At 37.7% G+C, this 26,650-nt stretch overlaps 1 protein-coding gene across 2 annotated transcripts in view; it reads left to right on the plus strand.

Moving 5' to 3' along the window:
* DNAJC13 (DnaJ heat shock protein family (Hsp40) member C13) overlaps nucleotides 1–26,650 on the plus strand; it is a 55,957-nt gene that overhangs the window by 7,501 nt on the left and 21,806 nt on the right. Inside the window, exons 2-33 of one of the 2 annotated variants that reach the window (XM_009086175.4) lie at nucleotides 565–645; nucleotides 3,753–3,828; nucleotides 4,309–4,458; nucleotides 4,789–4,830; nucleotides 5,926–6,126; nucleotides 7,202–7,408; nucleotides 7,494–7,589; nucleotides 7,730–7,821; nucleotides 8,623–8,789; nucleotides 8,889–8,968; nucleotides 9,048–9,217; nucleotides 10,031–10,130; nucleotides 10,379–10,486; nucleotides 10,991–11,146; nucleotides 11,883–11,939; nucleotides 13,173–13,294; nucleotides 14,466–14,541; nucleotides 15,593–15,688; nucleotides 15,821–15,964; nucleotides 17,137–17,151; nucleotides 17,664–17,746; nucleotides 18,907–19,060; nucleotides 21,139–21,242; nucleotides 21,321–21,480; nucleotides 22,454–22,516; nucleotides 22,853–22,954; nucleotides 23,102–23,206; nucleotides 23,604–23,806; nucleotides 24,254–24,338; nucleotides 24,817–24,971; nucleotides 25,898–25,943; nucleotides 26,122–26,276. In XM_009086175.4, the coding sequence (XP_009084423.1) occupies nucleotides 578–645; nucleotides 3,753–3,828; nucleotides 4,309–4,458; nucleotides 4,789–4,830; nucleotides 5,926–6,126; nucleotides 7,202–7,408; nucleotides 7,494–7,589; nucleotides 7,730–7,821; nucleotides 8,623–8,789; nucleotides 8,889–8,968; nucleotides 9,048–9,217; nucleotides 10,031–10,130; nucleotides 10,379–10,486; nucleotides 10,991–11,146; nucleotides 11,883–11,939; nucleotides 13,173–13,294; nucleotides 14,466–14,541; nucleotides 15,593–15,688; nucleotides 15,821–15,964; nucleotides 17,137–17,151; nucleotides 17,664–17,746; nucleotides 18,907–19,060; nucleotides 21,139–21,242; nucleotides 21,321–21,480; nucleotides 22,454–22,516; nucleotides 22,853–22,954; nucleotides 23,102–23,206; nucleotides 23,604–23,806; nucleotides 24,254–24,338; nucleotides 24,817–24,971; nucleotides 25,898–25,943; nucleotides 26,122–26,276 (3,638 nt within the window). In that variant the 5' untranslated portion in view covers nucleotides 565–577. The remainder of the gene's footprint in view (nucleotides 1–564; nucleotides 646–3,752; nucleotides 3,829–4,308; nucleotides 4,459–4,788; nucleotides 4,831–5,925; nucleotides 6,127–7,201; nucleotides 7,409–7,493; nucleotides 7,590–7,729; nucleotides 7,822–8,622; nucleotides 8,790–8,888; nucleotides 8,969–9,047; nucleotides 9,218–10,030; nucleotides 10,131–10,378; nucleotides 10,487–10,990; nucleotides 11,147–11,882; nucleotides 11,940–13,172; nucleotides 13,295–14,465; nucleotides 14,542–15,592; nucleotides 15,689–15,820; nucleotides 15,965–17,136; nucleotides 17,152–17,663; nucleotides 17,747–18,906; nucleotides 19,061–21,138; nucleotides 21,243–21,320; nucleotides 21,481–22,453; nucleotides 22,517–22,852; nucleotides 22,955–23,101; nucleotides 23,207–23,603; nucleotides 23,807–24,253; nucleotides 24,339–24,816; nucleotides 24,972–25,897; nucleotides 25,944–26,121; nucleotides 26,277–26,650) is intronic. The other variant, XM_050971567.1, reaches the window with a different exon arrangement.

Consider the following 26,650-nt stretch of genomic DNA (forward strand, 5'->3'; position numbering starts at 1 on the left):
AGCATGTCATGTTGTTAGTGGTGAGATTGCTTAAACTTTTACAGCATAGGAATGGTACTTAGTCAGCTCTTCAATCATAATGCTAAGCTCGTAAGTAAGTTTCTCAATCTCAAGTTCTGATTCAGACTGGAAAACAAACTGTTCTATGTATCCAGGTATCTCCTTACTGTTTATTTCAGAATTGCAGTAGGACTTTGGTTTAGCTGGAGTTGCAAGTAGAGGCTACTCAAATAATTTTATATAATACTATTTTTGAGAGTAAAGCATTTTAGAGATCACATGAAATATACTTGAACTTGAGCGTGCAAAGGTGCAGTGAAAGTAGAGTGACTGTAATATGGCAAATGTGGCATAACTTACTGGAAGCTGGTACTGTTAAGAAATAGCTAGTGTAACAAATGCAGTGGAGAAACTAATAATTCTTGTGCAAGTTGGTCCATGTATTGTTTGATAAACATAAGTTTAAAAACACAGTCTTTTTGTCTTGAAGCATATTGATGATTCGTGAACTTTGGTTTTAAATGAGAATCCTGAGTGCTAACAGGATGTCTCCTTTGTTTTCAGGTCTTGGCACAGAATGAATATAATTAGAGAAAACAGAGATCTTGCTTGTTTCTACACAACAAAACATTCATGGAGAGGAAAGTAAGTACTTTGAAGTTTGTTAATTTTGCGTTTTTGTTTTTCAAGTTTTGTGTGGCATTTTTCCTCTGTTATTGGATTTAACTGCATAGTTTTAACTTCATCCAAATGATGAATGAAAATTGAACTAAAGGCTCCTGCTGCTTGTTGCTGAATGAAATGTATCTTCACAAGAATCAGTTTGAATTTGAAACATTGTGGTTTAGCTTTCCTCTGCTTATGTTCCCACCCTGCAGCGTAGTTCTGAAATGGACCACCCAGCCTTGTTAGGTTCTAAGCCTCTTGATCTTACTTTATAAAACACTAAATTTAAGGTGGAAATGTTTCTTCTTAGAACAGGTTTATGGAAGAGTAGTGTTTTATGTACTTTAATTGATGAGGATTACCAGTTCATATATACACTTAAGAAGTTGTGTAACAGGTTATCTGTTAAACTACTAACTGAGATAATTTGAAGAATTCTGCTAATAAAAATTAACCTGATCTTAATAGGGGTCTTGAATCTAAAAATGAATTTTTGGTGGAATGAATTAATTTCTGTCTGGAAAAGCTTGGGAATGTCTAATAAAATTATCCACTAAGTTATCATAACTGGTATCTGTTATGCTGTGTCTGAAGTTAGCTGTTACAGGCTCTGTGTGTCCATAAAGTATTTTCCAGTGGTGCACATGATGATGCTCCAGTTTTTCTGTAGATCTGTAAAATGAATGAAGATTTTTTGTTGAATATGTGGTGTTTTGTTTTGTGTGGTGGTATGAAATTTATCTGCCAGGTTCCTTGTGATTAAAAAGATTTCTCCAGTGCTTTGAAATAACTAGTGAACAGGCCATAGCCTTTTTATGGGGAACAGGACATTTGCTTCAACTCTTCTCAAAACAGCCTGGGATTAGACAGTACTGCAGAGTAGTTTGAGATATAATTAATAGTAAACTCTTCAAGTCCTGGAGGTATGAATACCTTTCTTAAATATTTATAGGTGAAGTTATGAACAAGAGTAGGCCACATGTAAGCGCTGACTTCTGAATCTCCTCTGTTCGCGAAACGAGACTTGGTTCTACTGAATTTACCTAAGGAGAGGAAACAAGGGAAATGGCAGCTCAGCAAAACTGCTGTTCTGCCTTGTGTTCCTTGTCCCAGCACATATTAAGAATGCTGGATAATAAATGCTTCCCAGATCTTGAAATGTAGGCTTGAGCATAAGGGGAGAAAAGGAAAGGGGCTATGATGTTTGGAAGCTGATCTTCAGTTACGTGTAATGGTTACAAACCTTACTCTGCCACAAAGCACTTTGCGGCTCATAGTAGGCTCAGTAAGTAAACAAAACCTTGAGCAAGTAATAAAGAGCCTTATTACTTGTGATATGCTGTTCTAAAGAACTTAAACGAACCTTATTTATAAGTCATATAAAAGACAGAAAACCTGTATAAATTGTGCAACAAGAGGAGAGTGTGTTTCTTATTATGCACTAAGGACTGGAGCATTCTTTGACAGGCTGAATATAGTGGAATTATTAGCAGCTAGAGTAGCTTCAAACATTCTGCTTCATTACTTCCTTCACCTGCATCTTAAATAAGGAAATTTCAACTATGTAGAAAAACAAATAGGTTTTGCAAATATGTTAAAAATCCTTAAGGTGGACAATCAGTTCAATACAGATGTTCCTAAGCTTTGAAGAAAATAAGCACTTGTTTTAATTCCTGAGTAAACTCTGGGCCAGTAAAGGCTTCAACTTGCACTGTTTTTTTTAATAATAATGGAAATTGGAAGTGTATTAAGTTTGTGAGATTGCCTGACTTGTCCGATAGATGCTCTTGACCTTCCTGTTATAAGGGATATGTGAGAGATGCTCTGAATATATTTGAAGCCCATGCAAAGTTTGACTTTATACAGAAATGATCGCTTGTGCTGCAGACCTGTCAAGTGAGAGAGGAGAAAGGACTGCCGCACAAGAATGCAGAGAAGGATGGAAGAAGTGATCTGCTCGTTCTTGATGCAGTCTAACATGGCACAGATTCAGATTAATTAAGCATCTGGTTGCTAATATCTTTTCCAAGCAAACCCACAGTTTACCCAGAACTGAAACTGAAATTCCTACACTGAATCAGTTTTAATGTGGACAACTAGCCAAAGTATTTTTATTTGGTTCAAGTTCAAGAATGGCATCCATGTTCAGATGCTATTGCTGTAGTCAGAGAATACTTACTAGTACTGGCTCTGGTTCAGGTTTGGCTTTACTTTTTGGGTGAATGGCTTCCAGATGGAAGCACCCTAGAACATGGCTTGTACAAGTAATAAGCTATTATTAATAAGCTACTGTTTCAAACTCTGCTTAGTTATGTTTCAAAACTTTCAGATTCAGAAATATGTAAAGAGTCTTTGTTCAGGGTACATTTTGGAGATTATCTAGGAAATGTAGCCATGATAAGACTTTGATGCATCTGAATTCTGTAGCTTTAGCTGACTGCTGCTTGTGTCTGATACACTTGAAACACAACTACCTTGCTATTTTTTAAGCCCTGTGACAGTTACCATATCAGTGATATCAATGTACAATGACTGTAGCTTTGGTGATATAAATCTTTCTAGAGTTTGATAGCTTTGGTTTCCCTCAAGATGAAGAAAATTAGGCTTGGCCATAGTAGTACTTTGACTTGGTACAGTATTGTGAGCAGTTATGTAAGTTGGATTTTGTGTTAAAACTGTTGGCTGAGACAGCTTCAGATGGTTGCTTTAGACTATTGCAGGAATGGTTGGGGGATTTTTTTTCCCTACCTGTGTAGCCTTCTTAAAATTTATTCTGGTCTGGTAGTACCTTTCAGTGCAAGTCCATGAGTCTTTGATCCTGCCTTAGCCACTAACTTAGGAAAAGGTATGCATAAGTAAATCTATTTAGTAGTATTTAACTTGTATGTCCCCTATAGATATATAGAACAGAAGAGCTTAACATATTCTAAGGGTAAACTGCAAGTAACAACAAAGAAAATTCCATATCCATTTCCTAACCAAAACCTGTGTATATCATCTTAACAACATTTTTGCAGTACAGCATGGGTTTTCCTGTGACTTCTGGAGAAACTTTATTTTATTTACAACATTATTTTGTATTCTAGATATAAACGAGTCTTTTCAGTTGGAACCCATGCCATCACCACATACAACCCCAACACACTGGAAGTTACAAATCAGGTAACTGTCATTTTTCAAGTCCGTTTTTGACTTATGTTCATTATCCAGAGTGAATTCAGGCTTAAGAAACCATGTAGTCTGACAAGATCTCAGAAAAGCCAGAAGGTGTGGCAGCTGTGTACAAAAGTACACATAACAGAAGGTCTGTGTTGCCTTCGCCAACTCTACAAATACCTGTTAGGGTTTTGTGCTTCGAGGCAATTTCTCTTTATTGGCCAACAAGTAGCAGTTTGCCTTTGGCCCTGCTGTTCTGAATGAACCAGGGTAAGTTTGATCACTGCTGAGCTGTGTCCCTGAAGGGAGTCAGGACACTTAGTTACTTTGCACAGTATCAAATAGGAAGCTCAAGTTTATGCTGTCACGTAGCATGCTAGCTGTCACTTTGTTACTGGGTTATTATAGTTTCTAAGGGGTTTTGAAGGGGGGAGATGTAGCTTTAAAATTATTAACAGTATAATCTAATTACTTTCAATTGTCTAGTGGCCTTATGGAGATATCTGTGGTATTTCTCCTGTTGGAAAAGGACAAGGAACAGAATTTAATCTCACTTTTCGCAAAGGGAGTGGAAAAAAGTCAGAGACACTTAAATTTTCCACAGAGCACAGAACAGAACTCCTTACAGAGGCACTGGTAAGATTTTTATTTTTATTTTCTTCAAGCAAGCAGTAAGTACTCAGTTACCATTTGTGCTAGTGTATTATGCTTTCTTTCCCTGCATAAAAAGTAGGAAGGCAAGTTTTTTGAGCTGTTATGTTAATGATCTTGATCTAGTGTCAGTTGGAGCAAGTACTGCATGATTTGTAAGGAGTGAGTAAAGCTACAAATATTGAATATATTAACTGCAGTGGTATGGTGAGCCTTCTGAGGAGGCTTAATATGAGAATCAGCTTAAATGTAGACTTTCTGGATAGATAGGTTGTCATATGTGCATTCATTCACTGTTAACTTTTTTAAAAACAGAGATTCAGGACAGACTTCTCAGAAGGAAAAATCACAGGACGGGTGAGTGGCTTGCCTGTATCACGTGCCATTAAAGACTCAGATTTCTGCCTTGTTCATGTATTTAATGCTTGTGCTATATGTGCTACCTAAAATAGCTTTTGTGAATTTGCATCTGAAGTCTTTGAGAAGAGAAAATTGAGTTTATTCAAAAGCAGTGGGGACCTCTTTACCAGTAGAATATTTGAGCTCACTTTGTGTTTTACTTGTACAAGTGTACAACACTTTGCCTGAGTGTTATACTTGTACAATGGACTATGAATGTTACTGTTGAAATACAGGGCTGAGCTATGTGGAGTTCTTATCTGGAGAGGAGAAAAACATTGATTCGTGTTAGGCAATGTTTGCTTTACTTACTAATTAAATATTTTCTGCACAACATCCTGAACATTTGATGCTTCATAGAAGGATTTCTATAGGTCAGATTACAGACAAGACTGGCATTCACTGAATTGTGGTAATACAGCAGTAAGCAATGCAGTCTACAGAGCTAGACTGTATATTTGTCTTTTGGTCATAGAAGATAGCACTTCAAGTGATTAAAATTACTTTAAGTAATTCAAAATATTTTTTAGAATAAATCTTCAGGTATGAGCATAGTAACACTGCTGGAATATGGGGATCCCCTTTGTCTTATTGTAGTTTAGAACAGAACTCTAACTTCGGCTGGCTAAATTAAGTTTGTATTTGTAATGAAATGTGACTGCAGAGATGAAAAATTTTCACTACAGTGACAAGACAAACTTACCATAACTTGATTTAATTAGGTGACTAACAACATTTGGTGTAAATGCTATTTCCTCAGCTAACCACACTGTTGAAGTCTGTGAGTAGACCACCTTCTGCAACAAGAGAACTTACTTCCTTGGGGAGTGGCTCTTTTGGGATTGTGTTCTTACTTCAACATAGAATGTTTAAGCTGTGACCTCTTTGCCAATTGACAGCTATGGCTACTTTCCTTTGCTTCATTGTGTCTTAATATAGACAACAGCATTAAGGGAAGTTTTATGATTTTTTTGAACTTCCTAGTGAAGTAGAGAAGTACTGCTGTCTAGTAAAGGAGTGTGCATAGATGTCTAAAAGTAGCTCTCCCTGCAGAGGTATAATTGCTATAAGCATCACTGGAGTGATACAAGGAAACCTGTGATTCTGGAAGTGACTCCTGGAGGTATTGACCAAATTGATCCTGCAACAAATAAGGTCCTGTGCTCCTATGACTACAGAAATATTGAAGGCTTTGTTGATATTACTGGCTATCAGGGAGGCTTCTGTATCCTCTATGGAGGGTTTAGTAGATTGGTGAGTATTAAATCAAAATATCTTGGTATGGTTCTTAGGATATTTATTGCTGCATATTTAATAATGAAGCTTCAACATAGTGGGATCATACAAGTATGTGCATCTTTGGGATACTAGTTGGGGAGCCTCAAGGCTTAGGGACTGATCCTAAAAGGAAAGGAAATTAGTTAAAACATTTGAGGGGGTATTGATATGGGTTTGGGTACGGTTTTTGGTGTGGGGGGTTTTGTGTGTGTGTGTGTGTGTATTGCATGTTTAAGAACTAGAAAGGTTGACATATCTAGTTTTTTAGGTAGTCAGTATGAATGTAATGTGGGTGTGGAATTTCCTGTCATTTCTCAAATTTACAGTAGTGTGTTACTAATCTACCTAACTGATGTAGGGATTCAGTTCAGAAATGGATTGATCAGTAATGCCATTGGCTCTTTGGAGCTGTGATCTGATTACTTGGCAGCTTTGCTTGGGAAATATTGCAGTGTAATGTTGGTTCTAAAATCATGATAGGGTTTCTGTGTACTGTACTTGAACAACTGAAATGGATCTTTATATTATTAACCATAAATTAATTGCCAGCTATGGCTACCTCAGTCTCTACTAACAAAATAGGACTAGATGAGGGTTTCCATGTCTTTTGTATTGCAGCATGCTTTTCTTTGGCATAAAATTAGCAATGCATAATTGATCCTCTAGAGCTGCCCCAACCTTGAAGATCACCAGTGGTAGCCCCAATTGCTTTCTCTGGGTCTTTACTCCTGCCAAGCTGTCAGGGTCTGTTGCCAAGGGTGGACAGGCAGGTCATGCAGACCATAACTTTAATGGCACACTAATGTGTAGCAGGGTATCCTTTAGGAATAGCTGCTATAGATTTTCTTTTTAAAGGCAAATGTAAAGTTAATAGTGGATCTCCTGTGTAATAAATACCTGTCTATACCATGCACTTAGCAAAGGCCAGTCCAGCTGCTTTGAACATTCGCTACTGTTAGGTATACAGTGGAGGATTATTTCTAGGACTGTGATTTTCTTCAGCTGTGCCATATTTTTCACCTGTAATTTTTTTTCCTGACAAAATTTGCAGCACCTATTCGCCTCTGAGCAGAGGGAGGAAATTATCAAGAGTGCAATAGACCATGCTGGCAACTTCATAGGCATCTCTCTGCGGATAAGGAAAGAATCCCTAGAATTTGAGCAATACTTGAACCTTCGCTTTGGAAAGTACAGCAATGATGAATCTATAACATCTTTAGCAGAGTTTGTTGTTCAAAAAATAACCCCTAGGCACCTGGTAAGGCTGTCAGACTGAACATACTTGGTTCCTATTAGGTACTAAGTATTCTCTTTCCTAGCATGCCTCTCTCTTGTTTTACAAGGAACCTGTGAAAAGAATACTTGCTCTTACAGAAGCTTGCTTGGTTGAGAGGGATCCAGCTACCTACAACATTGCAACTTTGAAGCCTTTAGGCGAGGTAAGGGGCATTCTTTCTCACTACCACTTCTTCAAATAAAGGCTCTAAAAGAGAGGAATTGATAGTATATGTAAGCCTTAATTTGTGGAGCACCGAAATAACACTACTTCATTAATGTGATCCTTGTCCCTTATTTTCAGGTATTTGCAATAGTGTGTGACTGTGAAAACCCCCAGCTTTTCACCATTGAATTCATCAAAGGACAAATTCGAAAATACTCTTCAACAGAAAGGTAACTGGAGCTTCTGTGCATTACAGATTCAAATAGGAGTAACTACTGTAGCACTTCCAGTTCCTCAGCTTCTATAAACTCTGACCCTTGGAGGGGTAAACTCAAGGCCTTGCTGTTCTAGCAGTCTGCCACTTACAAATTAAGATTTGTTACAGGAACTAAATATCTCCCTTATACCTTCATCCCAACTTTAAGCAAATCTCCCCAGAAGTTTTCTGATGAACATGAAAGGGTGTTGGACAGTTAGATACAGCCTGTTTCTCCTAAGCAGTATAGTTGTGTGTATGCTGTACATGGTTAAATATTTTATCTGAAACAAGGGAAGAAAGCAAAGTCTAAGTAATATGGAAATGTGGAGGCTGTGAACCCTTTGAGCTCTTTGCTTGAGACAGTCTTAGTTGATTCTATTTAAAACAACCAACAGAACAGACCCTGAGTGCACTTGCAGTTGTAATACAGTCTAATCCTGCTAAGTGAGCTTTTGCAGAAAGCACAGGGATGAATTGGCTAACAACATGTGTCACTCATTAACAGATAATCTAGAATTGATCCCATTAGTGAACGACTGCAGCTGGCTATACTGGGTGTAAGTCAGCTCTCTCCTTACAGTGCATAAGGGATCACTGAAAGTTAGTGATTTCTTCCAGAGGTGTAGCTGTTGGCAGTAGCGTTAGTAAGAGATTCCAGGTATTGCTGCCTTTCATGATGTGATTTTTTTTCCCCCCGTTTCTCTTATAATTTGTTTCTTTGGCACCGCTTCTCTGGTATAAATTGTATTTGTGTGTCATTGTCTCAACCCAGAGATTCTCTCCTGGCTAGCTTGTTGGATGGAGTGAGAGCCTCTGGTAATAGAGATGTCTGTGTGAAAATGACCTCCACACACAAAGGCCAGCGTTGGGGATTACTCAGTATGCCTGTGGATGAAGAAGTAGAGAGCCTTCATCTGAAATTTTTGGCTGCTCCTCCAAGTAAGCTAATGCTTCTTACGTGGGTTTATAGTGCTCTTTAAAGCATCCAGATATTGAGTCAGGTACTGTACACTTAACTTTTGATATGTCTTTTTCCAGATGGTAACTTTGCAGATGCTGTGTTCAGGTTCAATGCTAACATTTCCTACAGTGGAGTCCTCCATGCAGTTACACAAGATGTAAGAATAGAGCCTTTACCCATCCTTTTAAGATGTTGCTAATGCAGAAAGAAATTAATGATTGGGTTTTTTTAACCAGGGTCTCTTCTCAGAAAACAAGGAGAAGCTCATTAATAATGCCATAACAGCATTGCTCTCCCAAGAGGGAGATATTGCAGCATCTAATGCAGAGCTTGAAAGCCAATTCCAAGCAGTAAGACGACTAGTGGCTTCAAAAGCAGGCTTCCTTGCCTTTACTCAGCTTCCAAAGTAAGTGCAAAGTCTCTTCAAGCTTGGAAGTAGTAGATGAAAATAGGCCTTGAACTTCTGTTAGTAACTTATGTCTAAAAGTGAGAAATGGAATTCCCTTCTGAAAAGGACTGTAAGACTCTCTACGTGATGGTTTTCAGTAGTATGAGGCTGCCAGGTTTTTGTGCAAGTTGAGAATCCCAGGTAATCATTTGCAAGTAAAGCTGATTTTTCTTGTGCTAAATACTCTGTCTTGAGGCAAATGCGGTTTAATGATTTTCCTAGTGGAAAAATTTTTAACTTGTACCTTCATCTGTCCTTGAAGTAGGCAGTTCTTCAAAGTATGCTGATGTCATTGCTATCTTCAGTTCAACACAAGATAAAATGGTGTTGAGGTTGTACTTCTGTAGTATGTATGGAGTGCTTGGAGTTTGTCTTAAATAGCATAAGGAAGCAGAAAAACTGTCTATTGTTCTTAAAATGAAAGATTCTTTGAAGTATTTTTGACTAGGAAATATAGAGGAACTATATTATAGAGAATGATGGGAAGAGTAACAATAGCACTTTGTCTGAGACCTTTATAAATTTCACTTTCTCTATAAATAGTATCCTGTAACTACACAGATACATCTTTATTTTGATGAATGTGCTTGGCATGTTAACAGGGAAGTCAATATTTTCCTACCAGGAATCTCAAATTTATGAAAATATCAAGGTACTGGCTTGCTAAATGCAATGGGAGCAGACCCCTCTTGGCCACTGATTAGATTTCATCTTAACATTAAGATTTTAGTTTCTTCTCTGATCTTAGTGGTTTTGCTTCCCTTTCAAAAGATTTCGAGAACGATTAGGAGTGAAGGTTGTGAAAGCCCTCAAAAGGAACAATGATGGAGTAACCCATGCCTCTATTGACATGCTGTGTGCTCTTATGTGTGTAAGTATTAAATTTCAGGTTCTTTCACTTTGGAATATGTCAGCTTCAGGCTACTGAAATATTTAGAAATAGGGACTACCATTCAACTTGCAGTGTGTTCAAGACATGGAATAACTTGTTATACAGTGATTTCTTGCTGAACTTGAAGTACGATGTGCTTTTTGTGTGTAGAAAGAGTGGCTTTTGGATTACAGCTGTTGGGAACTGAGAGTTGAAATGTGGCTGCATAGTGAATTCTCTTTTTACAGCCCATGCATGATGACTATGACTTGAGGCAGGAGCAGTTGAACAAAGCTTCCCTTCTTTCTTCAAAGAAGTTTCTAGAAAATCTACTAGAGAAATTCAATTCCCATGTGGTAAGTCAAATTCTGGAAACAGATTTAAGCTTCTGTAAGTGCCTTTCCGAATTGCAATGAAAATGCTTTTATCATGCTGAGATGTATCTTCGAATGTGTTGCACCTACACTTGAAAATACAGCTCTGTCTGGCACTGAAGTTTATTCTAATTAAGATTGGATCTTGACAGGTTAGGACATAGCTGTCAATAGCACAGATTTTGAATGACATGCAACAAATGTTTGCAAGTTTAATATGGAAACTGGATGTTTCTTTTAAGTAAAAGAATAGTGTAAATTCATATGTGTGGGATTAAACTAGATAAAAGTATTTTGAGTCTTCAGTACGCGTGAGAAACCAATTATTTACCAGGGTAGTCCCATACTCAGAGTAATGGAATATTCTATACCCATAGTTTTTGTTTACAGACTATTTTAATGCTATGACAGGGAAGAGCACCTTCAGCCTCGTGGATACTCTCGGACTACTGTATCTGAGTTACATACCTGTCTTCCTAATTTCAGGATCATGGGACAGGTGCCCTAGTAATTAGTTCACTTCTGGACTTCCTGACATTTGCCCTATGTGCTCCATATAGTGAGACTACTGAGGGGCAGCAGTTTGACATGTTGTTGGAAATGGTGGCATCTAATGGAAGAACACTATTTAAGCTCTTTCAGGTAAGACTTACTTTTCACTATTATTAGAGGCTTCAGGTAATCAGTGAGCATGAAATTTTACTTGTTTTATTGAAAGATAGATTTGGCTTCAGCTGGTTATTGTGCCTAGATCTTTTCTATCTTGCTGAATGTTTTAGTGGCCTATTATTTTGCCTTCGGGTATCAGATTGCGGTGATTATTCTGTGGGAATGATATGCCAAATCATTGTAGAATAGACTGCCTAGGACCTGTTTCCAAAAACACAGTAAAACACCATTTGGACTTTAGGATAGATTCAACAGATGGACAGATCTTCCCCTGATTGGCAAATTTTCTGCCTTTTTGTTTCTTTCTCAGTAAATGAAAGTTAAGAGTCAGGAAACAAGAGTAACATGCTCTTCAGTAGTAAACCTGTAAGGATTGTAGCATTTTTAGCTAAAATGTTAATGCCTTCTTACTGTAAAAATAGTAATTTCTTCTGCTTTTGATTAGTGTCAGCTTGTGTCAGCTCCTTTCCTCAGCATTATTTCAGCTTCTCTGATATATATTGCTGCTCAGTGCCAGGAATTCTCTCTGGGAGTTGCATGAGAGATGCTTGTTCAAAGATATAGGGTAGGAACTCTTTTTAAGGCTAGCTTTCACCAAACTGAATTGGAGGTAGAACAGCCATGTACGTTAGTTAAGGAAACAGAATCACAGATGATCTAATCTTCAGTTTTTACACTTGGATAATTTTTTGTTAACATTCTGTTCTAGCACCCTTCCATGGCAATTGTGAAAGGAGCAGGTTTGGTGATGAAGGCAATAATAGAGGTGAGATTTTATCATTGTTAGCTGGGATAGCATGCAAAATATGTATTGTCTATTTTGGAAGTGCAATTGCTTACCAGGAGAAGTTTGTCATATTAGCTTCTCGGAGTGGGGAGGGGGCAGTTGGAAGTGAGGAACAGAGCACCTGCTTAATTGTGAGTGGTTTAATATAGCAACTTGCTTTGCCTTACACTTGGGGGTTTGGAAAGCATGTGAGTTGGGACGTTAGGTAGTGCCTTGCATGTCTTCATACTGCAGTCAAGATTTGGCTGTAAATGTTGTACGTAGCTCAGCCACCAGACTTCTGCATGTTAGAGGGTACTTCAAGGAGGAAAGGTCATATTTCCTGGGATGCATTGCCAGATGGAATGGGACTGGGATTAGTAAGCAGTAGTGTCCCAGAGCAGACTAGTGATGTCAGCCTCTGTTCTTGCTTTGGCTTTAAGTTTCCATACCAAATAATGTATGGGCCAAGTCCCTGCTTTTCAAGGGTTGCTCATGATTGTTGCAGGGTGACCTTGCTAACTGACTCTTGACATTTCCTGGGTTGAAATTCAGGGCTTAAATTAGTGCCTCATTGTATCACAATGGCTTATGCATCTGAAATCCATCTAGTACTTTCTTGGAATGGAAGTGAATGAACACTTGAAATAGAGGTATTCCAAATCTTCACGTTTCCATCAATGCACCTGATAATGTTAGCTGAAAGTTACTGTGTTGTTTATTAAAAGTCCTGTAATTTAGATGAGTAAAAATGCTGCAAAAGCACTTTTTTAAATTGCAGTTAATGTGTCTTGAGTGAGTGGCAGTCTTACCCATGTGGCTGTCTAAACTCAACAGCAGCCATTAATCTTAAGTGGTTACTGTCGGCAAAAGTCAAGCAATAAGCAATTATGTGTGGCTTTCATTCTCTGTTTAATCCTAGTTTATAATTGCAGTGTGAAAATGGTACTGCTGCTACAACCTCCTGATGTATGATTGGAGACAGGCATCCTGCCCTCTTCAGTTACTGTCCTCATAGATGCAACTACCCGTTATCTGGTCCATGTCTTTACTGCAGCATTGAGCAGTTGCTGTTGAGAACTTTCACTTAAAACCTATCATACTCTAGCTTCTGGTTTTTTGAATATTAGTTGGTATACTTGATGGTCAAGAAGGCCTTGGAACTTTAGACTGAGATAAAAGCAGCTTAACTAAGATTCTTTCCTTAGTAATCATCTTGCCCTATTTCCAAAGGAAGGAGACAAAGAGATTGCTACCAAAATGCAAGATCTTGCCCTCAGTGAAGGTGCCTTACCTCGTCACTTGCACACTGCTATGTTTACAATAAGCACAGATCAGAGGATGCTTACAAATAGGTATGTCCATCTCACTTGATATATCATGTTTAAAAAAAAATCTAAGTAATGGCCTAGCAAACATTGGGAGGTCAAGGAAGAAAAGTTGCAGTTCTTCAGGTGAATATTTTCTTTAGCAGCTGGTATGTTTTAGTAGCACAAGCTTCAGCTGAGACTGCAGCAACTTAATGAACCCTTGATTTTTTTTTTTTTTTTTTTTTTTTTTTTTTGTTGAGGTGGGCTTGGGTTGGTTACTTGTTAATGGCTCAAGTTTTGATTTTTATTTCTTTTAATTCATGGAAAGAAAAGGCAAGTAGAATGTTTGGAACTTGTAAAAAGTTTCAACTTGTACTGTACAACTGTATAAAAATGGGTGTGCACATCTCAGACATCTTGCATGCATTTAGCATCACCCATCCTATCTGAGAGAGAAGTTTCTTCACAGAAGTTATTCCCTGAAACAACAGTCAGTAGTACATGTCATCTCTGAGAGTATGCTGTGGAGGATGAGTTATGATTCAATTAATTCCACCTAAATACAAGATTACAGAAGCTTTAGCTGTGAATTCCTGAAGTGCTTAGAGTTGCTAAGGAATGTAGGGATAAGTGGAGCTTGTTGTCACTATATATCATCCTGGAGAGAGCGGGTATGAAACCATCTGTCATGCTAGTTCTCTTTGGTGCTACTACTTACAATGTGCTTGTAGCAATGCTTCAGTTCAGTGCGGTAGAATCCTAGTGACAAATGTTGGCAGAAAGCATCAGTTGGCATAGAAGGCAGTCTCCCAGAAAGGATTTTCTAGTCAGTAACTGGTATTAAGAACTTCAAGTAGATCATATAGCAGTTCTTGATGGCTTCTAGCCTCTTAACTTTAGCTGTAAGTTAAGGTTGGCTGGATAAATTTACACTTGGTTATTAGATGTTTCTGCTCTATTGCTCAAGTGTTCTTTGAGGTCTAGATCAAAAAGCATGTGCTGTTCCACTAACTTCACTGGAACTTCTTAAAGACAACACTTTAAAGCATGCTAAGCATATCCTTGAACAATGTAATGCTTTGTGCTCTTACTCACTCAAGAGCATGAAGTTCTTGCTCATCTTCATTTCATCAGCATGGTAAGGGTGACAGTTCAGTGGTTTAAAAATCTGATTAAAGTACTAACTTGCAGTTTTTAATTTCAATGGCTTTTTCAGGCAGTTAAGTAGACATTTGGTTGGCCTCTGGACAGCTGAGAACAAAACTGCTATGAATTTGTTGAAACGTATTTTGGTAAGTAAAAATGAAATATAGAGTAGCCAAAAAATAAAGTATGAAAGCTTGCAGTATGAAAGTTGGGACATTCTATATAGTAAACATACTCCCTTTTCCCTTTAAGGGGGAGGTCTTGCCTGGGAGATCAGCAGTCTGGCATCTGCTAATTAAAGGATATTCATGAGGTTCAAAGCATCTCATACTCTAAAAATTTTGTTACTTTCCTGTCACTTTGACACAAATCTTAAAAATAAGGTGTCTTGACTTATTTTTCTTGATTAAAAGGACAAAAATGTGGGACGCATTGTAAGCATGTCTCTAATGCTTTCCTGTGCCAATAAGAAATTAAGGTATTAGAAGTTCTGTCCATGCTTTCATGCCTTGCCTCTCCAACTATGTTTGCTTGTAACTTGGTTAAATCTATATGTTGTTAGTCCATATGCTGATCATTCATATGTTATTTCACCCTTACAGCCTCCTGAATGCTTCTTGCTTAAGTTACTTCAGTGAAGTTAGTTTAATAAATAGTGTTGTAAGAAATTATCCTGTCTATGTTAAATTACTAGCTTTTAATTTCAAAATAGCAGTTCCTTCATTTTTGGTAGAGCATACTGTCCTGATCTTGAACACTATCTTATGGAAAGCTTAGTCAAAAAAAGACTGTCTCATCTCTAATGTCGCATGTAACATTTAGTCCATGTCAGAGGATATGGATGGATTCTAGTATTATTCATCTCTCTTAGTATCATCTCTCTTAGTATTGCCCTGGGATCAACTCTTTTCTTTCTGCATTCTTTAGGTGCATTAAGTGCTGCTTTAAGAAATGGGATATAGCCAAGAGTTCTGATGAACTGAAGCCAATAATATGTCTCTGTTGAGCAGTTCTGTTGAGGATGATGGCATTTTACTAGTCACAGCAAAAAAAAAAAAGTGCTGGAGCTTTACATACATACTTTAGAGTTGAATATAAATTGAAATCCCTGATTTTAAGAAATTGTGTTATTACCTAAAGTGTTGGTTTCTGTTAATTAGCCATGTGTGTGTTTACACTGGTTTTAAATGTTTTTAGCCACCAGGTTTGCTGGCATACCTTGACAGTGCTGATCCTGTTCCTGAAAAAGATGCTGATAGAATGCATGTTAGAGATAACCTAAAAATTGCAACTGTAAGTAATTGTAGTTGTCTTTCCTATTCCATTATATAGATGTACTGTCTTAGTGACTTGTGTAATACAGACTGCCGCATTGACCTACAGCCAAAGATAACCCACAACTAAGTAATTTGTTTTATTCTGCAGGATCAGTATGGCAAGTTCAATAAAGTGCCAGAGTGGCAGAGACTGGCTGGAAAAGCTGCAAAGGAAGTTGAAAAATTTGCCAAAGAGAAGGTGGATCTAGTCTTGATGCACTGGAGAGATCGAATGGGCATAGCTCAAAAAGAGGTAAAAGTATTTGAAAGTCTTTGTTAGAGTAAATTTACTAAGTCACAGTTGAGTGTCAGAACACATGCTGAAATAGTAAAGAAGTGTTGTGATTTGAGAGTTCTTCTTCCTTTTAGCAAACTGTCTAGTGCTTACTATTCTTAGGTTATAAATAAGATCTAGGGAGAATGTAAATCAGGCAAATGAATTCCTTCAGCATATGTATTAGGCTTTAGCCAACTGTATCAAACTGCAGTGCAGCTTATATGCATTTCTTGTAAGATGATTGTAGGAGAAAATTCCTTGAAATGTGGCAAAACCAGTTTTTGAGGTATATTTAAATTAAATGGAATATTCTTTGCATTCAAAATTATATACTTTACACCAGTGATATTTTAGCTATGGAACTTTCTTGAACAATCGTAGAATAACCTGGGTTGGAAGGGACCTTAAATATCCATCTAGTTCTCTTCCCCCTGCCATGGACACCACCTTAGGATTCACTTGAGTATAAGTATCTCAGTACTTAAAGGGCATCACAAGACTGTACCTAAGGTCATGATTGAGACTGAAGTCATAAATAACTGTTTTTGTCTGATATTGTAAGAGGAGAGCTTAAGCATTGCTTGAGTCTGTTGGTCTCCTTTTTCTTTTAGTTTAATTGCCGTGTTCGAAATGACAGACTCTTTCAATTATGAGGTGTTTCCCTCAACTTTCTTTAGTATATTGACTAAACTTGTTTTTATGCCTTCTGGAAGTGAAACAATCTGTTGTGCATGCAAGGAAGGATGAAAAGCACAATGCAGAGTATTGAAAATGCCTTTGTACTTGTTCTGATACAGCATAAGCTTTAATTTATGAAAATCTAGCTCAAGTTTGATGTAGAATGTGGTGCAGAAGTTTGATACTAATATTTGTGAAATAATGGTGAATTAGGTTAAAAACTGGAGAAATAAAGAAATGTGAAAAACAGTGGAAGGTCAAATTGGGCTTTAAACACCTTGTCTAGATACTGAGTTTAAAGAGCCATTTTTCTATGTGGAGTTTTGAGGTGTATCATTTCACGGCAAACGTGTGCAAGTGTAGCTTGGAAGATGTAGTAGCAAGTTTGGTGTTACCGCTTTAAATTACTTCAGCGATGCTGGAGTGTTAAATGTGTTTTTCTTTTTCTTCCAATTTTTCTTCATAATCAGGACAGAAACAATATGGTGAGTCTGTATATCTCTTGTCACTCTGTGTGGACTCTGTTGCTCAGACTTCTGCTTGCATGTGATACCTCATGTAGATGATAACAGTGATTTCATGCTTCATCAAAATAGGGAATCTTTCAGTGACCAAGTCAGTCTTGGCTTTATTTTTGTGAATTCCTCTAGTTCTTTCCTTTCAAGGGCAAAACATTTTTCATGTGAATTTTCACCTCCATCAGCTTTGGAGCTGATGAATACCTACGGTGGTGGGAATTAAGCTTTTCTCAGGGATAACTTGCTTCTAAACAAATGATGTGTCAAACAGCTGAAAGTTTCTCTGGCATGATTTAACATGGTGCAAATAACACTTGTGAAAGTCTGTCGCTGCTACTCACTAGAAAAGGAGACATTATTAATGAGGCTTAACTTAGTATGGTTTTTGAAGGAGTGTAAAAAATATAGCCTTTTATTTTAAAAGGGAAGAATGGGAGATATCTGCCTATACTGACTTATGAAATTTGGTTATTTTGCAGAACATGATTCAAAAACCAGTGATATTAAGGAAGCGGCGCCAAAGGATAAAAATAGAAGCAAACTGGGATCTCTTCTATTACAGGTGAAAATACTAAAGTTAATACAAGTTTTTATCTGGCTAGATATTTTTGTTAATATCTTCTGAGTTTCTGTTACTTTGATTTTCTGCCTGCCTTGAAACAGTGCAAGTGTTTTGTACCAGCTACTTACTAAAAACTCCCTAAGCTGTACTTAAAGATCTCACTTGTGTTTAGGCAAAGGAGAAATTTAGAAAGCTTCTGAAATACCATCAAACTACATAATTTTTTCCCTTTAAGCAAAAGGAAGAGTAAATAACAAACTGCAGGTGCAAATCTGCATGGTACTGAAGGCCAAGTGAAGTAGCACTGGAAAGTATTGTAGTTTGGTGGTACCTGTTAGCTACTCAAGATGTTGTGACTTGAATTGGAACAAACATGAGCTTAAAGCAGGGCATGAGAAAGCGCATGCATACTGGATTTCAAATAGTGCCACAGGTCCTAAATACAGCTTGCTTACCTGTGAGTTCTTACAGCTGTCAAAGTTTACAAGGGAGGGGCTTCCATCTGAAAAAAATACATCACTTTGGCTAGAGCCATTGTGTTAGACTAATAAAACTTGGCTTGGCTAACAAACTGTGTAAGCAAGCTTGGGGAAGTTCCATTAACCTAACTGCTTGATGTTTCTAAATGTCAAATGCAGTTTCATGAAAGGAAGATTTGTGTGCTCCTAAACCTTTGGTATTCAAGTTCATTCTCAGTCTTTGGATCCAAAGTCTGTGTTGGTAACTGCTACTAAGAATGTCCACTGACTGTTTTGTGGCATTTAGGACATCAACTTCTATTTTACTGCATAAGCTACTTTTTTATGTTGTTGTTGGTTTAAAACACAGCTGGTATGTGCATGTCTACTGCTCTGGACCTGTAGCCCTTGCAGGCTTATAGTGAATCGCTTGCATGTCTCCTGGTCATCAACTACATGCAGATGGCAAACTGAGCCCTAAGGGATGACACAGGCATGCTTTAGTCTAGGTTGGCCTCCATGGCTATCAACACAGTATACAACTGAACAGCTGTAATTACTGTAGCAACCTGGAGACCGCTGCTCTCTGCCTTCTAATTAAGACCCCTTAATGCTAACAATCTCTCCTAGTTTGCCAGCTGAATCTTGTCTGCTTTTCTTATGATGTTTTGAGGGGTTTAAACCATGTAACTTCTTTCTTAGATTTGTTCAGGATCATGCTAGATCAAACTTGATTTGGAACTTCAAAACACGGGAAGAACTGAGAGATACTCTTGAGTCTGAGATGAGAGCATTTAATATTGACAGAGAACTTGGTAGTGCTAATGTTATCTCATGGAACCACCAGGAGTTTGAGGTAAATGATCTACCAGAGGACAAACTGCATCTGTAAAGTATCACTTGAAATGTCACTTCTGTCTCTTATTCTTCAAATGAATCTTGTGTTGATGATCTCTGACTGCAAGCTAGATATTTTGGGGGTTATGGAATCAACTGCTAAGGCTTGAATCAGTGAACAGGTCCAGTGTCACTGGGCAAAACAGAAGCTTCTTTAGCCTAACAAATGATGCTGTAGAGATGAAACATTTATCAGAACCCATGGTGTATGCTTGCATTAAGACAAGAGTTGGTCCTTACGGTGTTGTTTATTGTCTTTATTTCCTTCATGTTTCAGTAATCCTGTGCCTGTTAAATACTGTTTTGCCAAATCATGAATAGCTTATGGGGCCAAAACATGCTGCATTGTAAATTATAGATGAAGGTCACTGTCATCCCATTCTAGGAATAGCAGTACCTAAAGCAAAAATACCAACAAAACTTCAATGCTTCTGCAAAGCAATCAGTATGGTCCTGATTGGCTTTCTCAAAACATCTTGCAAGATGTTTTCAAGAAATGTGCTAATAAACAGTTCCTGCACTGTTGTCTTATCTCCACTATTGCTGTGGTTCCACACAACAGTGTGGTTTTAATTAAGGTGTAATGCTTAAGCAAGGCCACCCTTGAATTCAACTGCACGATATTCCTTAGAAATTCCCATTGCCATCCTTGTTAGAGTCTGGCTTTTTATTTGAGCTGAGAACTGTTAGTGAAATGAGAACAAACTTGGTTTGGGGAATTTTTCAGCTGACTACTCTGAAAATCAGGAAGAACTCCAAGACATCAGGCTAATGTTTCATGAGAGAGCTGTTTTATGTGTGCAGTTTATCCCTTTTGCACAACTACAGGTTGCTTCTTATATTGATGCGGGAAATAGCTAAGATTGGGTTTAGGTTGATATTGCTTGCACTGGCATTTGTCTTTCAAAGTTTCCTTCAGGTATAGGTCAGGCACAGGACTTCACTATATATCTGGGTGTCACTATATCTGTTATCCCAACTTTTTAGCACTGCAAACTGGGAGACAATAACAAGTACAGACTTGAAACTTGGTAATACAGACTTGCCCCATGTACTCTGTGCTCTTGTGTGGCTTTATGCTGCTGGAATGTAGCAGTAGCATTCTTGCAGCTACAAGCCAGGATACTTAGGGACTGGATTGAACAGCTGCTGTCTCATAGATTTTCTTTCAAGTAGTAATGAATATGTTATTGAACTATGCTGTAAGTATTTGAACTAGATAGCGGTGACAAAAGCTTTTCTGTCAACTGGGAAACCTGTCACTTTGCCAAGGAGGATGGTGGCTTAATACTACTCTGAAAGCATATCACTTAGTGGGATATCATTGTATGTAATGCTGTGATCAAATCTGTAGATAACTTTGTGGCCTCCTGACAGTAATCTGCAAACTATAGATAAGAAAAACTACTGTATAATGGCTTTTGTTGTATGTTTGAGGTACCTCTAATTAATGTGCTTCCAAATGCTTGTTACCACTGAACGTTGAGGCATTTGTTAAATTTAATGTAGTTGCTCTGAAGTTAATGATGGCTTTTATTGTGCAATTTTACTTCAGCTCCTTGTTTTGTGAACTGATGCCTCCAGGCTTTTATTATCCAGCACAATAACAAGTATAACTAGTAATTAGGTCATGCTTGTATTTCACACTTGCAGTAACATTAAGTGAAATACCTTGCAGTGGAATAAGTACTTATTAAACTTGAGTTACTGAATGCATCACGTCTTATCCAAATGTAGTTAATAAATCCAGCTGGTATCTGATATTAGAAACAACTTAGTTAAAGGCTGGAAATGGAGATTTCAGTATGATGAGAAGCTTCATTTATTCAGGGGGGCAGCAATAGCCAGTGACTTTTATTCTGTAGATGTGTGTTTCTTTAACAGAAAACTTGCAGATTTCAGTTTTCCTACAGCTTAAGAGAGGTTGCTAATTTTGTTGAGTTTTTAGATGCAATCGAGCTCGGTATTGTTATGTGGGCAAAAACTTACAGAAGGAGAAACAATTTATATTGTTAAGTAAGGTGTTTTGTGTTACAGGTAAAATATGAGTGCCTTTCTGAGGAAATAAAAATAGGGGATTATTATCTAAGATTGCTACTGGAAGAAGATGAAACTGAAGAGAGTGGAGCAATCAAAAGATCGTGAGACATTATTAAAATTTTATCTCATTCCTAAGGTCTGTGTTTGTTTTCTTTTCTAAAATCTCATTCCTTTTTTAGATATGAATTCTTCAATGAACTCTACCATCGCTTCTTGCTTACCCCAAAAGTGAATATGAAATGCTTATGTCTGCAAGCATTGGCCATTGTTTATGGAAGGTGTCATGAAGAAATAGGACCATTTTCTGATACTAAGTACATTGTTGGAATGTTAGAAAGGGTAAGAATTACGTTAAATTACTGGATATAGCAGTTAACATACTGCTAGTCCAACATACGTTCAGATCCTTCAAGTTACTGTGAAACCCAAGTTTTGGGTTTACAGATTGTGAATACTTTTTTCCATGCTGTCAACAACTGTTCTTAGAATCTTCCTTTGTTTCAGTTTCATTAAAGTTTAATTAAAAAACCTGCTGATCCTAGAGGTATTTCAAACTTGTCTCTTTAAAGCCAGCAAAATGTAGATCTAACTTCAGCTTGCTTTTGAAAAATGCAGAAACTTTATAAGAGGAGAATCTTGTTCCATATCACATAATTTCAAAGTACTGACTTTGAGTCATAGCCCCAGACCTAATGAAATGATAGCTTTAGATGAGCACATGTGGTGGATTAGATTTGTAGTAGTAGCTCCTTTGCCTATTAAGTGTCTGTTAAGTTATGTCTGACAACTGATTCATCTTGCAAAAATAAATTTCCATTCAGTCTGAAGAAGTTCTTTCTTTGCATCAGCATGAGTTTTGCCTGTTGCAAGTGAAACTGAACCAGGGTAGTTCCTTGTTATTTTACCTTGAGCCTTGATAATCTCATCAGGGATGAAATATCAAAGACCCTTTCTGTCTGCTAGCTAAAAGCATTCTCTTTTTCTCTTATCCTTGTTTTAACTAGTTCACTGGGAATCCAAACATAGTCCTGATGACAGGCCTATGTTTGGATTCCCAGTGAACCAGTGGACTTGGCAGAATAGTGGGTTTGATCCAGGGCAACAACAGTGTTGGAGGGCAGCAAGGCATTTGCTCCTCAGTGGCAGAAAACTACCTTTATTAGCTGTGCACAAAACTTAGCATTTAATAGTTAGTAGTTTTTCTGGGCATGAAAAAACAAATGGGGCTTTGCAGCTGCAACTATGTTGACTTTTGAAGGGAACTTCCAGTATGTACTATGAAATACTAAGTTGTTGTTTTCTGCTAAAACAGTGCACTGACAGACTGGAGCGGGACAGATTGATCCTGTTCCTCAACAAGTTGATCCTCAATAAGGTAAGGTGGACATGTACAGCAGTTCATCAGTCTTTTGACTGTATAAACTAGTCTGAAGTAGTCTTTCAGGGTTAACTTGAACCAAAATTCAAGTATTGAGGAAGTTTTGGAACAATGTTTGATACAGCTTTCTGGAATGTGATTGCTGTTATTTACTGCTGAGAAGGCTGAAGGAAATGTGTAGATACTGTGGTGATTGCACCAAATCTAGTCATTTTAGAGAATGATTTGACTGTTTTTGTGCTCACTTCTTACTTGAATAAAACTCTGCAATGCTTAATTGCAGCAATGCTTATCTAGAAAATGCTTTTGGTAACTCAGTTCATTTGTTAACAGAGAAATGTGAAGGACCTTATGGATTCAAATGGTATCAGAATCCTTGTAGATCTTCTTACTCTGGCACATCTTCACACGAGCAGAGCTACCGTCCCTTTGCAGGTACAGGGCCTTTGTTTCTTACTACTTACATGTTGCTCTGTGAAAGGGACAATTCTTAAAAAAATCAATGTACTTTTGGCGTTTCCTGTAGAAATGTGATATTTGTACTGTGAAGCTAAAGCTGTTCTCGTAAACATTAACTTTTAGAGCAACGTGATTGAGGCAGCACCTGATGCGAAGAGGGAGAGTGAGAAAGAATGGTACTTTGGCAATGCTGACAAAGAAAGGAGTGGTCCTTACAGCTTTCAAGAGGTACCTGTCAGCTTCAGACTCACAACTTGACAAATGATTTCTGTCCTGGTGACTGGGTGTGTTTCATACAGTGAGAGGGACCATAAACAATGCTAAAGAATGTTCTCCAAGTAACTCTTTAAATAAGGATTAAAGCTAGATAGGAGACTTGATATAGTGCCAAGAGCTATAGCCTTTCTAGTAAAACAGCCCAGCCCTCCATGCCTCAGTTAGTTTCAGTATAATCAACACTTTCTTCTTTGTGATTCTATGACAGAGTTATAAACACATTGAAATTTCATGCAACTATAGTAGTCTGCCATATAGCAGTTAAAAGCTTGTCATGAGTGTGAGTGTTTAGGAGCAAAGGTGGCTCTGAATGCTGAATAAACTAAATTAATCTCTAATCTTGCAATAGATGCAGGAACTATGGAATGATGGGAAGGTGACTTCAAAAACTCGTTGCTGGGCTCAGGGTATGGATGGCTGGCGACCCTTACAGGTCATCCCTCAGCTGAAGTGGTGCTTGCTTGCCAGCGGGCAGCCTGTGTTGAATGAGACTGACCTTGCCACACTTGTCCTCAACATGCTCATCACCATGTGTGGATATTTTCCCAGCAGGTAAACAGTGATTTTCAGCAGAAGGGGTTAACTTTATCTGGCAGATGCTTGAATTAATAAATCCTGTCTTAAAGCTTTTCTTAAAAAGTAGTATATTAAGGAGCTCTATCAAAGAGCCTCTTACATGATAGTAATTAATTCTGTGGGCAAATAGAGAGTTTGTAAATGAGACAATACTAATATTGTGAAAGGAACTGCAAGAATGAATGCACAAGCTATGTGCATTTCTGATGCTATAGACAGGCTCTTGTTTAACTTAAACAAAACTGCTTTAATGCAGGACACTAAACCACACTTACAAGTCTAATAACAAACTTTGAAGTCAACAAAAAAAGACAAAGAATATGGGTTCAATAGTCTAATACTTACATACTTATGCTTAGGAAAATTGTTCATTCTTGAACAAAGGACATGTGTGCTTACTGCTGTACTACTTGATTTTTTTAGGGATCAGGATAATGCTATTATAAGACCTCTGCCTAGAGTGAAAAGGCTGTTGTCAGATAGTACTTGCCTTCCTCATATCACTCAGGTAAGTAACTCTTCAAAAATGTACCTGAATGAGAAAATTTCGCTTACTCTGTCTTCCTCACGAGAATACTTTAGGTGGGTTAAACACATCTAAGAACAATTGTAATACTGTGCAGATTTCTGATCAAGCAGTTGTTCATTTCATAGGGTGTTGTTGCAAATTTCGTGCTTTTCAGCCAATATCTCCTAAAGAAATATTTCCATCCTTGGAGAAACTGAAAAGCCACCTGGACATGATCTTTATCAACCAGGTCTGGAAGATCACATTTTTAGCAGAGGGATATGACGAGATGGTCTCCAGAGGTCCCTTTCAACTTTAAATGTTTTTTTTTGATTGACACTTGTTTTTAAACTGAAGTGTTCTTTAACTGTAATACCTGTAAATTTCTGGGTTGTCACCATAATTAGTTAAAACTTCAATTTCGGCTAGATAACATGCACTACTTGCAGTTAATATAAATGCTTGTGTTTGATTTCAGCTATTGCTGACTTTTGATCCTATCCTGGTGGAAAAAGTTGCTGTATTGCTCTCTCATGTCATGCAAGACAACCCTCAGTTACCTCGTTTTTATCTGAGTGGAGTATTCTTCTTCATCATGATGTACACAGGTTCCAACGTACTTCCTATTGCAAGGTGAGGAAAAAGAACAGCCAAAAGCACCTCTTGACCAGTCACGCTCAGGACTGCTGCTCTGTATCTCTACATGCTCTGGGGAGTGTGGCTTGCTAGAACCAACATGAAATTCTTGTAGAAGAATTGCCTCCACTTGATCTAATCAGTCACTAAAAAGTGAATTTCTTATCCTTCCAGAGAGGGAAGGAGAACATGTCTGATGATACAGATCTAACAGTACAACTAGGCATGTCTTACTGTAGAATAAGCCATTTACAAGCACTAAAAAGCTATATATATATAACAGGCTATATATATGCTGATGTAGCATATGTAGGCAGCTATTGAAAGAGTTTGAAAAATCAAATAGCCTCTATCAGTATTGAAGGCTGAAACAGTTAAATCAGTCTGTACTGCCTGATAATTCACTGCATATTTAGGTAGCTACTGCCATTCTTGCCAGTACTTTTCTTCTGAATGCAATAGTTCATAAAAAGCTGTCCTACAATTCCAGTTAAGTCTCTTAGACAGTGAAATGCATTGGGCAATGATTGCATGCTTCCATGATGACTCCAGTGTAATAGAACTGTCAGCACTTAGTCTAAAATAATCCTGTGCCATCCCTGCAGTGATGATCTAACAGCGCAGAGGTTGTCTGTGTCTCTATCAGCATCTTTTTGTGTGTGTGTAGAAAACCGGGTTTAGGAGTAAAACTTTCAAACTGAAATGATAAACATGAGGCAAGATTTATAACACAGAAGTGCTTAGCTTGGTGGAGTTCCTAGGGATTTAATGAACTGAGTACATAAATTCATACAACTGTTGCAGTTACTCTTTTATCTCAAAGTAAATGTGTAATACCTGCCAGCTGGACTGTATTGGTCTGCTACTGTTCAAGAGTACCTAAGTATCAAACAAAAAGAAGATAACTGCTGTTTCTCTTCTAGGTTTTTGAAATACACACATACAAAACAAGCTTTCAAGTCTGAAGAAGTGAGTAGATTGCAACAGTAACTACCTCTGTTTCCAAATAGTTTTGCAGACTACCTGTAGGTGTTTTAACTAGAATTTATCTACTATAAGGGAAAAGGGGGAGAGTTTTTAGGTCTCAAATTATTTAGCATGACAGAATTCAATTACCTTTGAGATGACCATGTGATCTTTTCTGTAGACAAAAAGTCAAGATATAGTTCAAAGAAGTATACTTGGACATATTCTTCCTGAAGCAATGGTGTGTTATTTAGAAAACTATGAACCAGAAAAATTTTCTGAGATATTCCTTGGAGAATTTGACACTCCGGAAGCAATTTGGAGCAATGAAATGAGGTAACTGTTTTCTGTCAGAGGGACAAATAAATCTGAACTACAGGTTATCTTGAAGAGGTATTTGATGTTCTTAAAGAAAGCTGAAAATACCAGGATCCCATGGTTTCCTCTTGTTTGCCTTCTGCAAGGGCAGTGTCCTATATTGTGCTCTGCTTCAACCAAAAATAACCAGGGCAGGGGAGAGCAGAATTGGCAGTGGGAAGGGGAATATTTCCCTGAATGTCTTGAGTAAGTTACTTTTGTGAATGAAGACTTGGCTGTGTATGTGAAGTGCTTTATACTTACTCATTTATATGTACTTTTTTATTACCAGCACCTATCTGTGTGACATACCTGTAATATTCCAATACATATTAAGGTCTTCCAGAAAGTAA

The sequence above is a fragment of the Serinus canaria genome, chromosome 2 (assembly GCF_022539315.1).
Source record: "Serinus canaria isolate serCan28SL12 chromosome 2, serCan2020, whole genome shotgun sequence".
NCBI classification, from domain to species: Eukaryota; Metazoa; Chordata; class Aves; order Passeriformes; family Fringillidae; genus Serinus; species Serinus canaria.